General features: G+C 36.8%; 1 protein-coding gene across 4 annotated transcripts in view; it reads left to right on the top strand.

Annotated features, from left to right (window-relative positions):
- CD44 (CD44 molecule (IN blood group)) overlaps nt 1-10,926 on the top strand; it is a 48,942-nt gene extending 38,016 nt beyond the window's left edge. For all 4 annotated transcript variants that reach the window (XM_069858098.1, XM_069858097.1, XM_069858099.1 and 1 more), the window contains 3 exons: nt 2,221-2,343; nt 3,587-3,665; nt 6,961-10,926. In XM_069858098.1, coding sequence (XP_069714199.1) covers nt 2,221-2,343; nt 3,587-3,665; nt 6,961-7,177 — 419 coding nt within the window. In that variant the 3' untranslated portion in view covers nt 7,178-10,926. The remainder of the gene's footprint in view (nt 1-2,220; nt 2,344-3,586; nt 3,666-6,960) is intronic.
- The last annotated feature ends 3,710 nt before the right edge of the window (nt 10,927-14,636 follow it).

Raw genomic sequence — 14,636 nt, 5'->3', positions numbered from 1 at the left:
GTTCATTCATATATTGTCAGGTAGAATTTTGGCATAGCAATGTAAATGCAATGTAAGTATTTGTTAGAAATATATTGGAAAGATAAATCTACTTTTAATAATGCCTACTCATTACAAACTCATTTCTTTACTTCCACTGCCCTGTTCGCTTAATTGATCCAAACTGCCTCCTTAATTTTATGTGCAGACATTACGCACTACTAAAAATGTTTTTTACCTTTCTGGTTTGAGTACATAAAACCTGTAGGAACTGTTTTGAAGGTAGTTTTCAAAGTGAATGTCTGCATCAAATCTTTGTATTGTCAGTGCCCTGGCAAAAGCTCATAATGTCACATTCCCCAAACTCTTCATTATTCCATTTATCCTTTCTTGGTGCTTTTTAAAAACACAATGCCAGGTAATTACTACGACACTACTATCATCATAAAAAAGTGTATTTATTGAAGGGTCTATTCATTTGTTACTTTGGCCCACATAGCTGTAATGGAATGGAAAATATACACTAATGTATTGGCAGACAAAGGCTTTCTCTGAACAAATGAATGGCTTGATGTACTACACTACTTTCTTTCACTTGCTTTTTTCCTTGCAGCAATATTTATGCTGTAGTCTGAAGTCCCACTAAAGACTGATCTGTTGTCTGAATGTCCATGAATAACAAATCAGTCCACTGAAGGAACCCCAAAATGAAAAAGAATCTAGTACATCATCAATATGAAATGTATAGAGGTTTTAAGGATCCCTCCCTGCCACTTGCAAGGACCTCCCCAGAACCAGAACAGTAGGGAACATGACTAAATCCTGCTGCTTCTCAGTTCTCAGAGGATGGGAAGGGAAGTGTAAGGGTAAATGAAGTAGTTCTCTAAGCACAAGAATTTTAACAAATGTATGCATGACTTTCTAAAGGGCTTTGTGGTGGAAAAGCTCTGGCAATTTTCAAGAATGATATGAAGCACCTTAAAAAATCAGCTGAGATTTGGGGCAGACAAGTGAATATGTTCTTCTTGGTCATCTTTCTTGGTGACTAGCTCAGGACTCTTAGTTGCTGTATTAGTGCCCCGTCCTTTGTGGAGAGAATAGCACAAAACCACTCACCAGCCAACAAGTTTCTTGTTGATAAAAATAATGAAAATACCTGGAAGATTCCTGTAGTATTTACCAGCTAAATATGACAGAGGGAAAAGAAAGGGTTTGTAGTTTTATTTTACCAGCTGCTATTGAGAAATGAGAAAGAAATGCTGGCTAGAATAAGTTGTAATGTGAACTTTACAGCTGCTTAAATTAATTGCTTAATTTGCCCTGTTAGAGTCTGGAAAAATTCAGAGATACAAAGATAAGGAATATCTTTTTTGTAGTGCCTCAAATGAAACAATGTCTCCTGATAAATTTAGACTTGGGATACCTATATTGCAACAGCATGGGCCAGAAATATAATTGTATACAAGTTCAAGCAGCACGGCCAGCATAGCAAATATTTGAGACTAGAAGTGTGGATTTTGATTTAATATCTAATACTGTCTTAGAACCTAATTATACAGCTTATTAAAAAGGACAAGGAGATCTGCCTCTAAACTTACAGAAAGCTTTTTTTTCCATTACAACTATCTGGAATTTTTCAAGCCTTCGTAAGTATCCAGAAGTAGCAAATTTAAAACCATTCTAAGAATTGTCCTTCTATTTTAAGAAAGCATTAGAGTTTTAGAAATTCAGTTTTATCCTGTGCAGGAATAAAATTAAGTTTCAAAATTTCTCCATATTGGTCATTTTAGCTTTAAATAAAAATAAAGCACATGCTTTCTCTCTCTCTCTCTCTCTTTCTCTTGTCTTTTCTCACTCTCTTTTCCCCATGGAATGGACAAGATGTTTGACTTCTATGCCAAAAACCACTTCAAAAAGTTGTCAACATTCACCCGTCTTTGCATTTTCTCCAGAAAATTGTAATTGCCTTTTCGTTCAAGAAAATATAATCAAAACTGAAACATAGGAGACAAAGAGGGGACACTCATGAATCTTCTTATTCAAAATACTAAAATTAGTTGCAGTTGAGATGAGCATGATTGTTGTAGTCTATGTAATGGTTTCCAGTATATGTACTTTTTAATGACACCAACATGAACTTCATAGAATAAGGTTTTTTAAATGTGAAAGTCATAGTCTTTGTATCTTGCTGTTAAATATTCACTAAGCATATTTGGTCTAATGGACAGTTTTGTTCTTTAGGATCTACCTCAAGGAAACATGGGAGTCAAGGACCACATAAGGGACATTATGAGTCCACTACTTTTCCTGGGGAAACCACAACAAGAAATATAACTTCACAGGCAAACTCAGCCCATCTACCAGGTAGGTATTGAAGTGATATATTTTCACAATTTATCACAGAATGGCATTAATATGAACTGAAGTAAGAGATGAAAATTTAAGTCAAGTACATTTATTCAGGCTTTATTATGAATCAGACAATATTTAGCATTTTCACTAGTATTCTGAAAAATGAAGCATACTGTAGCTTTCATAATTTTCCAGCAATATAAGGATGAGAAAACTCATGCATTTGGAGCATGGGTTTCTGAACATTTGGATTAAGATCCAAATAACCTTTAAAATTGATATAAATCAGGCAAAATTCAGTAAAGAAACTTGCAAAGTATTGTATCCATGAGAATGTTCAGTGAAAATAATAGCTGACCTGCAGAATGGGGCTTGCAGATTAACATGGAGTAGGAAGAAGCTAATGCCATGATAGAATTGCATAAGAATGCAAATATATTCTGTGACATTAATAGTAAAATAACTTTTAAAACAGGGAAAGTAATTGTCCCACTCTACCTACTTATGTGTAGCAATCCCAGATCTCAAGCTCTGTATGCATTTCAAGACATTGCACTAATTTCATAGGAAAAAACCAACAAAACAGGGAGGATCACAAAGAAAATTTTTGAAATATAATCTTTGAAGCACCTTTTGAAGAACTCATCATTTTCAGAGAAAACTGAAGGGGTATATGAGAAAAGTATGCTACAAAAAGACAGTTAATCATTTTTTCACCATAAAGGAAAAATATTTAACTAATTAGAAATAGTAATTTGTTCCAAATGAAACATAGGAGACTTATTAATCAAGAAAGACTTGTTTCAAATAAACAAAAGAGTTAGCTCTTAGGAGAGTATGTGTATAATGGGAGTACAGCAGAAATACTAGGCTACTGGGAAAGTTGTGAAATTTCCTTTACTAAAAATGTGAAGAGTAAATCAAGCATTCCTCAACCATCTTCTTATTAACCCTGTTTCACTGGAGTGAAATGTACCTGGTATGACTTCTTAGCGTCCTAATGCCCATCAAAGTACAGTGCTTATAGGTGCTAACAGTGATAGGGTATTTTGTCTGAGTTGGCCTGTCTGTAGTTGAATGACGAAAATGTGTTCAGTTTGCTTCATAAAATAAACAAGAATTCATGTAAGCTATGAAAAAAGTCTGGCAGTTTAAAAAACCTAAAAGTGGTATTGTTCTTGCAGTTCTGTGAAATGGCAAAACTACATGAGATAGGTTAACATAGTCTCCTCCCCTCCCTCAACTCTCCCCACAGAATGGCTGATCATAGTTGCTGCTCTCGTGGCACTGGCATTGATTCTTGCAGTGTGCATTGCTGTTAACAGTCGAAGAAGGTAAGGTAGCCCCTTCACTTTTTCAAAAAACACTGCTTTGCTATTTTGTTCATCAAAACGCTTCAAAGCTTCTTGAAAAAACAGCGCAGTATAACACAGAAAAGACCTTCCTTGGCTAAGCTCTGTGACTTGTGGTGTGAAGGCCAGGTCACTGAATCCTCCACAAGTCACACACCAGCCTTCATACTCAAGTGGAACCACATGAAGTTAGCTATATAAATCACTTGGTCTTTACATGTAGGTGGAAACTAACTGTATATAAATCCCAGAGAATTAATTATTCTCTACCTATTACTTCTTAGTAGGAAAATCCTGTCCATGGAGAGTGATAACTATGAGGTGGACATAGGAGCAACCACAGGATGAGTGGAGGATAATCTTCCACCATTAGCAGTGTTGTCTGTGTACAGTGTGAAGGACTGTATTACACAAGTTTAATTTGTTCCTTCCGAACAAAAGGTAGTATCCCATCTGGTAGTCCCAGGGCTATATTCTAAAATTGCTATCAAAGCACTCAGTAGCTTTATTTACTCCACTTTATAGATGAAAAAGCAGAGGAATAGAAAGCTGCAGTGATCTGTGCAAAGTTAGCCAGGAAATCTGGAAAAACTCTAGTCTAAGGGATAGACTATACTGTTCTTACTCTTTCTTTTCTCTGGGGGACGTTCTGAGGTTACTTTTCAGTTATCTTAAACAGCTTTTTGCTACTAAAGTTGAACCTTTTAAAAAAGTAACTATTTCTAATTAAATGTTGACTTTTAAATTAACTTAATTACTTTGATATTATGTAACCACATAATATGTGGAGATCTTTGGTGAGGAAGCAGTGAGCAAACTTGTTCCTAAACTGGTGGTTGCAGGAAAGCACGTGTTCGGACTTCTGTGAAATAGCATCAAGGTCCTCTCAAGCATGGCACGGGTGACAGAATAAAGTACTGCCACCATGGTGAGGGAGCTACACAGGCAGTCCCTGCCCATAATGTGGAAGGCTTCTATGAGACAAAACAGTGCAAACTAAATGCCAAATTGTCAGACAGAGTAAACTGATACAGTTTTACTGAAGTCAGTAGTGAGGTGCCTCCTGGTAGGTTAGCCCTATGACTAAATTCACAGTATCAGTGTTTCTCTGACAGTATTATCAGAGACCTGTTGAAATAAAGAAGCTATGAAGCATATTGTGAGACAGAAAACTCTACAACTTTCTTTCTATGAAGTGATTCTGGAGTTACATGGCTTGAATGACATGGCGTATTTATTTATGTGTTACTATGTTATGCCTTTAAAAGTAGAGATTGCCGTTGTTTCCTCCCTCTTCACTCATAATCACCACAAGAAAGGACAAACAGGGCCATTTAGGCTAATTATAGATTACATCTGGCAAGAAATGAAACCATCTCAGAGCTGTAAATAATGCCCTAGATACTGTCAGTGGAAAACATCGTAGAGCTTCCATGCAGTTGGGAGTGAGTTGCAACGAGACAAAGTTCATGTAGGTGCATATACATGTATGAATGCATGGATTAGATCCTAGTAATATGTGTTAATCACTTTAGCAGGATTCAAATGATGACAAGTCAAGAATCCTTGTTATTGTGATAACTATCTATTCTGTTAAGTGCTAATACGCTTAAAAATCATAGAGAGGTAGTTACTGTGCAGTCAGCATACTGCTAGTGAATGCCAACTAATCTGAAACTAACACAGCATCTGTGCTGTGAGAAAACTGGATAGCTGAGAAAAGAGGATTGAGCATTTCGGTGTTAGCTGAGCAATAAGTTGAGAATATTTTAAGGATTAATTTCTTTAAATAGTGATTTATTTGTGTAATGCCATCAGTTAAACCATTTTTAAAATGAGAGCTAACTTCAGCTTCTCCAGTTTCAGTCTTGTTCAGGTTGTCTAATGAAGTGTAAGTCTTAGTTTCAAGGTAGTTAACTTCCTTGTTCTGAAAATAATAGATTTAGCCTTTCCAGTTAGGAAGTCAGTATGACAGAGATTTCAGGCATTTTAAACAAGCAATTGGGCCTTCTCAGTAAATAACAAACTGCTTTGATATGTATATAAATTTTTTTATGAAAAAAAGAATTTAGACTGTCTGTGTCTGATACCTGTTGTAGAAAGTGTTAAGGATCTCCTTCCATGGTCCAACATAACATGCTGACCAGCCTAACTAAAGTGTTAGGAAAGACACTCTGACCAAGAAAACATTTTCCAGAGACTACAGAGCTTCACAGCTCCTCTTTCTTTTCAGCGCTACAGAGCAGGAATCATTCCTAAGAATGTGCAAATGTGTGTAACATTAATTCAGAGAACTGAGTTACTTTAATTAAAATAACACTCATCTATTGGCCAGTAAGCATGAAAAAAAGTAAACTTTGAGAAGGATAATAGTATAACTGAACTACCAAATCAGTAATTCAAGCAAATATGCTTCATTTAAGATGAAAGTACTTTGAAGTACAATTTTACAGAGACATCTTTCCTCTTCAGAAAGATGGCTGTGCTTTGTATATTCAGTTTACATAACTGTAGGATGTGCGTAACAAGTAGGATATTTAGCACTTGGTAAGTAGAGAACAATCTTAACGGTCCAGGCACACCTGCCGATACTGTTTTACTACCCTGAAAAATACTCAGCCCACATTTACCAGCGTGCATCAGTTTTGGACTGGTGACTCTTATTACACAGCACTGCAATGAGTATAACTTTAAAAGCAAAATAGCTATTTCCTACCTTAACATCATGAGGAGCCGTGCTACTGATAGTTGCAAGAGTAGTTGTCTGTTTTTCTTTGCTGTTGGCAGGCTTCTGCGCCTGACATGCTAATACAGAGAAGGAAAAGGAGGCAAGATCTTGATCCAAATTTTCTACTGTCTCAAGAATTTGAGCATTTGAAGAATGAAGAATGCTCAGATTTGAAGATTTTGAATTTGCTCCTAAGTCTGAATTTAGAATGACCCTGTCCTTATAGTGGGATGTACACAAAGTTCATAAATGTGGATATATCCAAATGTTAGATAATCTTTTCTCACTGTAATGAATTATTTATATCTACAGTAAAGATGGACACAAATTCAATAAGTGAATTGCTGTCAAATTTTATGCATATACTAGAGGATACTTTCAAATTAAAAATAGTAATATGGAGAAACTTTACACTTTGCATTATTTAAATCTGCACTACCAGACACATTTCATTTCCAAGCACCTTTTCCTGAATATTGGCTTTGAATTTTTTTCTTATTTCTGTTAATCATCATCTATAACACTTATTTTCTTTTTATTTCTTTCTAGATGTGGACAGAAGAAAAAGCTAGTGATTAACAATGGCAAAGGGGCAGTGGAGGACAGGAAGTCAAGTGGATTAAATGGAGATGCCACCAAATCACAAGAAATGGTGCACTTGGTTCATAAAGAACAGTCAAATAACCGAACAGGAGCATGTGATGAATTCCTGACTGTTAATGAAACCCAAAATCATCAGGATCTTGACATGAAGACTGGAGTGTAATGGCACCATGTTGCCTAGTACATCAGAGCTGGGGAAATAAAAATCACACGGAACTTGGAGAGGAATTCACAGATGCACTGTGCTACTGAGATCTTTTGAACATAATTAAAACTAAGTTTTATTAATTTTTAATCACTTTAAAATAATGCCTGATTTACAAAATTGGCATTTGCTTTTTGAAATAAGCTCCCAAGTGTTTCATAATGTTTTCAGTTCCCAGTTTCTACACAGAGGACATCAACTGTGTCCTTAATGTTAGGAGGGATACCAGTTTATATCAATGTTTCCCAGACTTCACTATGCAGAGCTACTGAAGTATCCAGTCACTCCATTTTACAGGCTTTTAAGGTACTAAACTTGCCATGGTAGAAGAGTGAGTAATAAATATCAAGAGCAAAAATAAAGTTTAAACTGAAAAGACCTCCTATATAATGTCTAGAACATCAAAATCCTTTGAAAACATCTTCCAGCCAGAAGAGAAGTCATGCATTCAGGCTCTGCCAGTGTAAACAAAAAACGATATTTTATATAGATTTATAGCTTGGTCTGCAATGAGGGAAACACAAAAAGAACAAAAATATAATATTTTTGTCTCTGTTTTAAAATGTCTATGGGCATAATAGGATTTAAACATGAGCTGATACATAAAAAAACTTCTAGACTTTATTCTCCTAACAATCTATACAATTGTCCTTGAGTTTTTGAAGTTTCCATTGTTCTTCCCCCTCTCTGCTTCATTGGTCACAGTTTGTGCACATTTTTAGTGAGCCTGTTAGTTAGGATAATGAATAAACTAGAATAACCCCAGCTCTATCACACATGCCCAAATCAAGCAGTTGGAGACCATTAGGGAGTTGGAGACCATCAGTATTTTATTCCTGAAGAATAGATCTCTTTTTCCTTCTGCTCCATTTTACTTAGGAGATGCTGGGCTAGTAAAACTTTCTCCCCCTATTAACTATTGTTAAACCAGTTTGCTGATATTTTAAAAGTTGCTTTTCTGTGATTTCACTCACTTCCTCTGAATACTGTTTCATCCATGTTTTTCCTCTGCTTTTTAAAAATATCAAAAGAAACATTGCTTGATTATTGGTAGTAGAAGTTCAAATTCTACAGAAAAGATCAAAGAAAATTAAAGGAAACTCTCCCAGCCATGTAATGTAGTACAGCAGTGCAGCTGCATTGGTATATGCTTTTGATTTGCCCTTATTTGTGTGTTATGTAGAGTATTTGTATTAAGCTATGATGCTGTGCATTATATGGATATGAATTGTCAGAAAGAAAATTACCTACTAGTAGTGGTCTGTGCAATTTTTAGGAAAGCACATTGGAATGATAATTTCTAATTGGACTGCTTCAAAGAAACAGAAGTGAAAACAATCTAAGGTAATTGCAGCCAGCAGTCTGTACCAGGTTTGGGATGAGGAATGTCCTGTAGCAAGGTAGTTCAGGTATTCCTGTTCATTGACCTTATGACATGTCTTCAAATATGGTCTGCCAAAGTGCATTATTTTATGTTCTCCATCTGAAGCAATTTGGAGGATGAGTATTCAGCTGGCTAAATACTGACATTAGCTAGCGCTGTTCTCTACTGGAACGTAAAGCACAGGACTGTTGATTATATTTCTCAAGCACAGCCCTCTAGCAGTTTCCCATGTCTTTCATCAAGTTATTCAGTCCTTGATATCTGCAGGCAGATCTCCCCAGGGACAACTTACATCTGGGCAAAAGGTCCCAAGAAGAGATGTGATTTTAAAATACACATACGATGTTTTCTGACTTTATGTAGGTCAGCATGTTTTGTCTATGAATGGTCACACGGTTTGTGGTCCAAATGTGCTCAAACAAGCTGAAGCTAGTGGGGTCAAGGTGATTTACATTACCAGTACTTGTGGTCCACTGGCAAACTTGTCAGTCCTTTCATGTGCGTTAATACTGAACAGTGTAGTGGGAAGTCTGTTTACTCTGTGTATTGGTGTATCAATTTTTGTTTAAATCTTTTAATGTTTTTAAGCAAGCTCTTCTCTTTGCCATTATACTTCAAAATGATCTGTTGAAAGCTGTCTTTAAATTAGCATTATGTACTCACTTCACAAAGTATGGAGGTCCAGAGTAAGAATTATTCTTTTCTTTTGGGTCTCAATCAAAAGGACATATTTCATTGTCTTGAAGGTTAAATTTTTCTTTAAAAAAAGAAAACGGTTGTGACATGTTATTCATCTCCCTATTCAGATGTTTAATGAAGAAATTGATTAACTCCTTCCTTATTTGTCTAAAGTTCAGTAGCTATTAATGCATGGACAATACTGATTGGCTTCTTTTTATATTTTTAAACTCAAGTCTTCTTTAGAGAGACAATGCCACTATTTTATATATGCTGATTCTTTTTATATTTTATCATGTGATTCATGTGTAATTAAGTTTCCTTATAGCTTGAAAGTTAGATGACCATTTCATATATGTAATATAGTACATATTTTTATTAATCTTGGTTTTATTATTTCATGGGGTTTTGTTGTGTGTATGTAGTTTTTACAGAGAGCATTTGATATATTTGCATATTTATTTAACAGATTAATCAAAATGAAAGAAAATACCATCTCTAAATTGTAACTAAAAGCAGAATTGCTAAAAAAATATTGAACTGTAAAAGATGCTTCCATAACTAAACTTGATTCCAAACCAAGGATAAAAAATAAGACCTGCATTATGCGTGGCAGAGAAATATTTATCAGGAGAGTTATATATAGTAATGGTAAGTCAGGGGTCTTTTTTTTTTTTGCTTGCAAACTCTAAGCCAGGCTCAGCTGAATGCTGTGTGACCTTGTCTGCTCTGCCAGCTTCCCAGATGTTCTGGGAGTTAGCAGTTAAATCAGCTTTCCACTAGGAGCAGACAAGTTGGTCCAGTTTAAGATCGGTTCTTGATGACTATTGCAGCTCACTGAACCAACAGCATTTGGGAGAGCACAGCGCCCAGTGAGATCCAGCCCTTTCTTCAGGGTGCTGACAGACGAGTTAGGTCTTGGTCTAACCTTCATGTCTTTGAAGAATAAGGATCTCTTCTAAAAATGCTGAGGAGACCTGGCTGGACCTAGAACAGACCCCATGATCAACTTGTGTTATTCCTTTGTTTTGAAGAATTTCAAATAAATGTAATTGAGGCCTCTTCTGCCTTGAAAATACTGCCTAAAGCAGTTAGCCTACTTAAGATAAGGATCATATATTTTATAAGAATGTAGTATTTTCATCAAATAATCTGGGGTTATTTTTTAACCTGTACTTTCTTGAAGATCTTACAAGAAACATCTGATTAAAGCAAAGAAAGGGTATGTGGCTGCCGTGTCTACCTATGTGGGCGTGCTAAACCTTTTACACATCAGTTCCCAAATTATATTTCTGCATAATGTTTTTCACATGATAGGAATGCCTTTTGTGTGTCCTTTTCCTCTCTACTAAGTTGTTTGAAGCACATTGCCTGGAGTATTATAGGAGACAATTGCCAAGTGTCTGTTTAGTACATAAAAACAATGCTAGGCAAGGACAGAGGTCAGTGTATCATCCTGGTTAGGTCTGGTCCTAATCACTCTTTCTGTAGATGAAGAAAAGTAATTAAACCCTCTGACAGATATGTTCTGCCTTAGCGTACACAGACACTAGGATATTTTTGTAAGTTAATTTTTTATATTATGTTGTATTAGGCCATTAGCCAATAATTACTTCTTAGCCTTATTAAAAAATTGAGGTTGTGACTTCTTTGATTGCAAGAGATTTGATTAGTTAAATACAGACCCTTTGGGTAATCACAGGTACTGACTACTTTTCCTCTGTGGAGGGGAAAAGGACAAAAATGTGGCAGGAAAAGTGGTGCTCTGGGCTGACCTTGGGGTGCAGTTCTAGCTGTGTGGGAGTGGGTGAATAAACTTCCATTCCTTACAGGGGGCAAGAATTGTGGAAAGGTGCTTTGCAGGTGAGAACTCCAGGGAATTAGTGACAGAGAGAGAATACAGTCACTCGGAGATGAAGTAGAAGGAGATAGACATTTCTGCGCTGCTACTGGGAAAGTCCTTTCAACGCCCCCAGAACTTTGGCACCTGAATGTTTCACAGCTCTGAGAAGTATAAAAGATTGTCCTTTTCCTGTGAAATCCCCACCTCCAAGCCACTCTCTACATTCATCACCCCATTTGCAAATTGATTTTGAATAGTTTTCCCCTGGTAGCTTATTTCTTGTTATTACTATGCCGTGCTGCATGTGGCATCCACCAACATCATCCTGAAAGCAAGCAGCTGTGACAATGAGAAATGAAAGGCAAAGGACTAATTTAATGAAGATGTGTAACAGTGTCTTTTGTACACCACAAACTGTACTTTTTGTCTTCCCTATCTCACCCATTTGGAGTAAGGTTAGCAAAAGAAAAATTTCAAGAATATTTCACTTCTTGCTCATCTTCCTGTTTTCAAAATACCAGACTTAATGGATCTTCACATAGGTCAATTGTCTGGTGCTACACAGTTTTTTGAGAAGCTGAAATTGAAGAAGCTAATCCTTCACCGAAGAAGTCGTTCTGACCTCAAGGGAACCAATTATTATTAAAATACAAGTAAAGTAGAGTTAGTCAAAGCTTTACATGCACTTTAAATACAGCCCTCTTTCAGTTTTGTATGGATTATTCCAGCAAGCTTTAGAAAGATTTTATCTGAGCAACATCTTCAAGGACTCTCAAAATTTTTATGAAAACTTCTTACTCTACAGGCAAAAGGGGTTTGGGCAAGCAAGTGGATGGATGAAACTTATGGAACTGGAAGGCTGTGCTGGCCTTCAACAAGACCTGAACAGGCTAGACAGTTGGATGGAGAAGAACCTAATGAAGATCAACAAAGACAAGCTTAGAGTCCTGCACCCAGGACTGCACTGTGCACCACCACAGGAAAGCAGATCTGCAGAGAACTGATGGACAACATGTTAAAAATGAGCCAACAATGCACCCTCATCATAAAGAAGGCCAGTGGTGTCCTGAGGTGCATCAAGAAGAGTGTGGCCAGCAGACTGTGATTGGTTATCCTTCCCCTTTACTCTGCCCAAGTGAGACCCCATCTGGAGTACTGTGTCCAGTTCTGGGCCCTCCGGCTCAAGAAAGACAAGGAACTACTGGAGAGAGTCCGGTGTAGGGTCACAAAGATAGTTAGGGAACAGGAACATTTCTCTTATGAGAGAAGGCTGAAAGACCTGGGTCTGTTTAGCCTGGAAAAGAGAGGTATGAGAGGGGACCTTATCAATGCTTACAAATATTTCAAGGGCAGGTGTCAAGAGGATGGGGCGAGACTCTTTTCAATGGTGCCCAGTGAAAGGACCAGGGGCAAAAGGCTGGAACACAAAAAGTTCCACCTGACCATGAGGAAAAACATCTTTCCTGTGAGGGTGACAGAGCACTGGAACAGGCTGCCCAGGGAGGTCGTGGAGTCTCCTTCTCTGTAGATATTCAAAATCCATCTAGATGTGTTCCTGCGCAACCTGCTGTAGGTGAAGCTGCTTTAGCAGAGGGTTGATCTAGATGATCTACAGAAGTCCCTCCCAGCCCCTGCTATTACGTGATTGTGTGATTTTTCATATATTCTTTGCCACACAAATCTGTGCCTTGAATGCCAATGTGAATGCCACTAGGTTTGTGTTTTCTTTCAGAAAAAAAAGATTAAAATGATGACATATTGAATCAAAACAAATCCACAAAGAATGTCAAATGAGAAGAAAAATATTTTTGTTTTCATAATTAGACATACTTTTAGCTAGTTTTATCATCACAGATAAAAGATATAGATACACAAAATTACTTCATTTTTTTTTTAAGATTCACCATGCATAATAGATATTATTGGTTTCCCTTTGTACTAAAATGAAATTCTTACAAGCAATTTATTTCCCATTGGAAAAAATGTCTGTGTAAATTTAACAGTAGAATAGGATTTGTCAAGTCAAATGCAATTTGATATGAATTTAAGTGCATCTATAGGAAAATGCTCAAGCATTTTTAGAATACTAGCAAAAAGTCCCACTCTGAAATGCCCACTTAACCCAGAATTTATCTCAATGGCGGCTTTTTTTTTAGTGCTGAAACTGAGGCAAAAGGCTGCTTTGTAAAGTGTTGCCAAAGGTAAAGTTGATGATAAGGTGCATAGGTCTCCACGTCTGCTGAGTTAATCTTAAGTCCTTTAAACTCCCAGAGCAACCTAGGACAGAGGAGCATGTGATAAGGTATTTTCCACCTCTTCGCCAGAGTCTTTAAGTTTTGTATCTGGCATCTGAAAACCTTGTCTCAGGCAATTGTATTATAGTAGAGTCAGCTTTAACAGCCACATGTTAGTCCCACGTTGCAGTGTATAAATTGTTTGGTTACAGCAGACTTTTAGCTTCAAATCTAAATCTGCTTGCAGTCATTGATGTGCATCTCTCTCCTGACATTACATAGTCAAAAGGTTATTTTTTTTTCCTGGCTAAATCTGAAAAAAAGAAAAAAATATCAATTTCAGTGGCTATGTTCTCCTTGCAGGAATTAAGACTCCATGCTTTCATTTTACCCAGGACAAAGAGTAACAAACTAGCTGTTTTGCCTCATGATTGGCTGTTAAGTCTGAGTTTATATTGACCACTTTTTATTAACCTACCTATTAAAAATAACAAGCATCTGGTTCAGAGCTGCTACTGCAGATTGCTAGGTGTATCTGTACTGTAGCTAGCTCTAAGACACCCTTTCACCTGGAGCCTGGAGAATGAACTTTTCTAAGCTGAGCCTGTCATAGCTGCACACCTCAACTTTCAGATCTACAAATGATTCACTGTTTCAGTTTAGTAAAGTATTGCTGACATATGTCTAAATGCTGCCGATCGGTACCCTACATGAGGTTTGTTTTACTGTAAAACTGTTTTACAATCAACCGCTCAATTAAGAGTGTTTAGTTTTGAAGCAATAGGTCATCACAATTGCCAGTGGAGACAAGTTTATAGTTATTATTTCCCTCCATTTCTTTTGAGATTAATTTTCTAGTTAATGTTTCTTTTATTCATCAAGAGAAAGTTTGAAATAAATTTCAGCTAGGAATGCTTGTTTGTTCAGCTAATGACTTAAAAAACAAACTTGTCCTTTGTTCAAGAGAGGTGACTTCCTATGCCCGTGCAGAGGGCAGGTATACATCCTACCCCCCAGTTGCATACTAGTTAAAAATGAGAGAAACTGGATTCAAAGACAACTCAGAGGGTCAGCCTGCTCCCGATCAACTGCAAAGGTGCAGGTCTTCCTCAGGGAACCTTTTTTAGAGCAATTTTCTCTCAAATGGATCAGTGCCTTCAAAATCATTGCTAAAAAGTAAGCTAAGTAAGCATATTTTATCCTGACAATTTAGGTAATAGTAGCAACATAGGTGAAACGGTAGGATATACTTCGAGTTAACTTCCTAGCCTGGTCCCA

Source organism: Phaenicophaeus curvirostris, chromosome 5 (assembly GCF_032191515.1).
Source record: "Phaenicophaeus curvirostris isolate KB17595 chromosome 5, BPBGC_Pcur_1.0, whole genome shotgun sequence".
Taxonomy (NCBI): Eukaryota; Metazoa; Chordata; class Aves; order Cuculiformes; family Cuculidae; genus Phaenicophaeus; species Phaenicophaeus curvirostris.
Note: the sequence above shows the minus strand (reverse complement) of the source record. Positions and strands in the feature narration are given on the sequence as shown.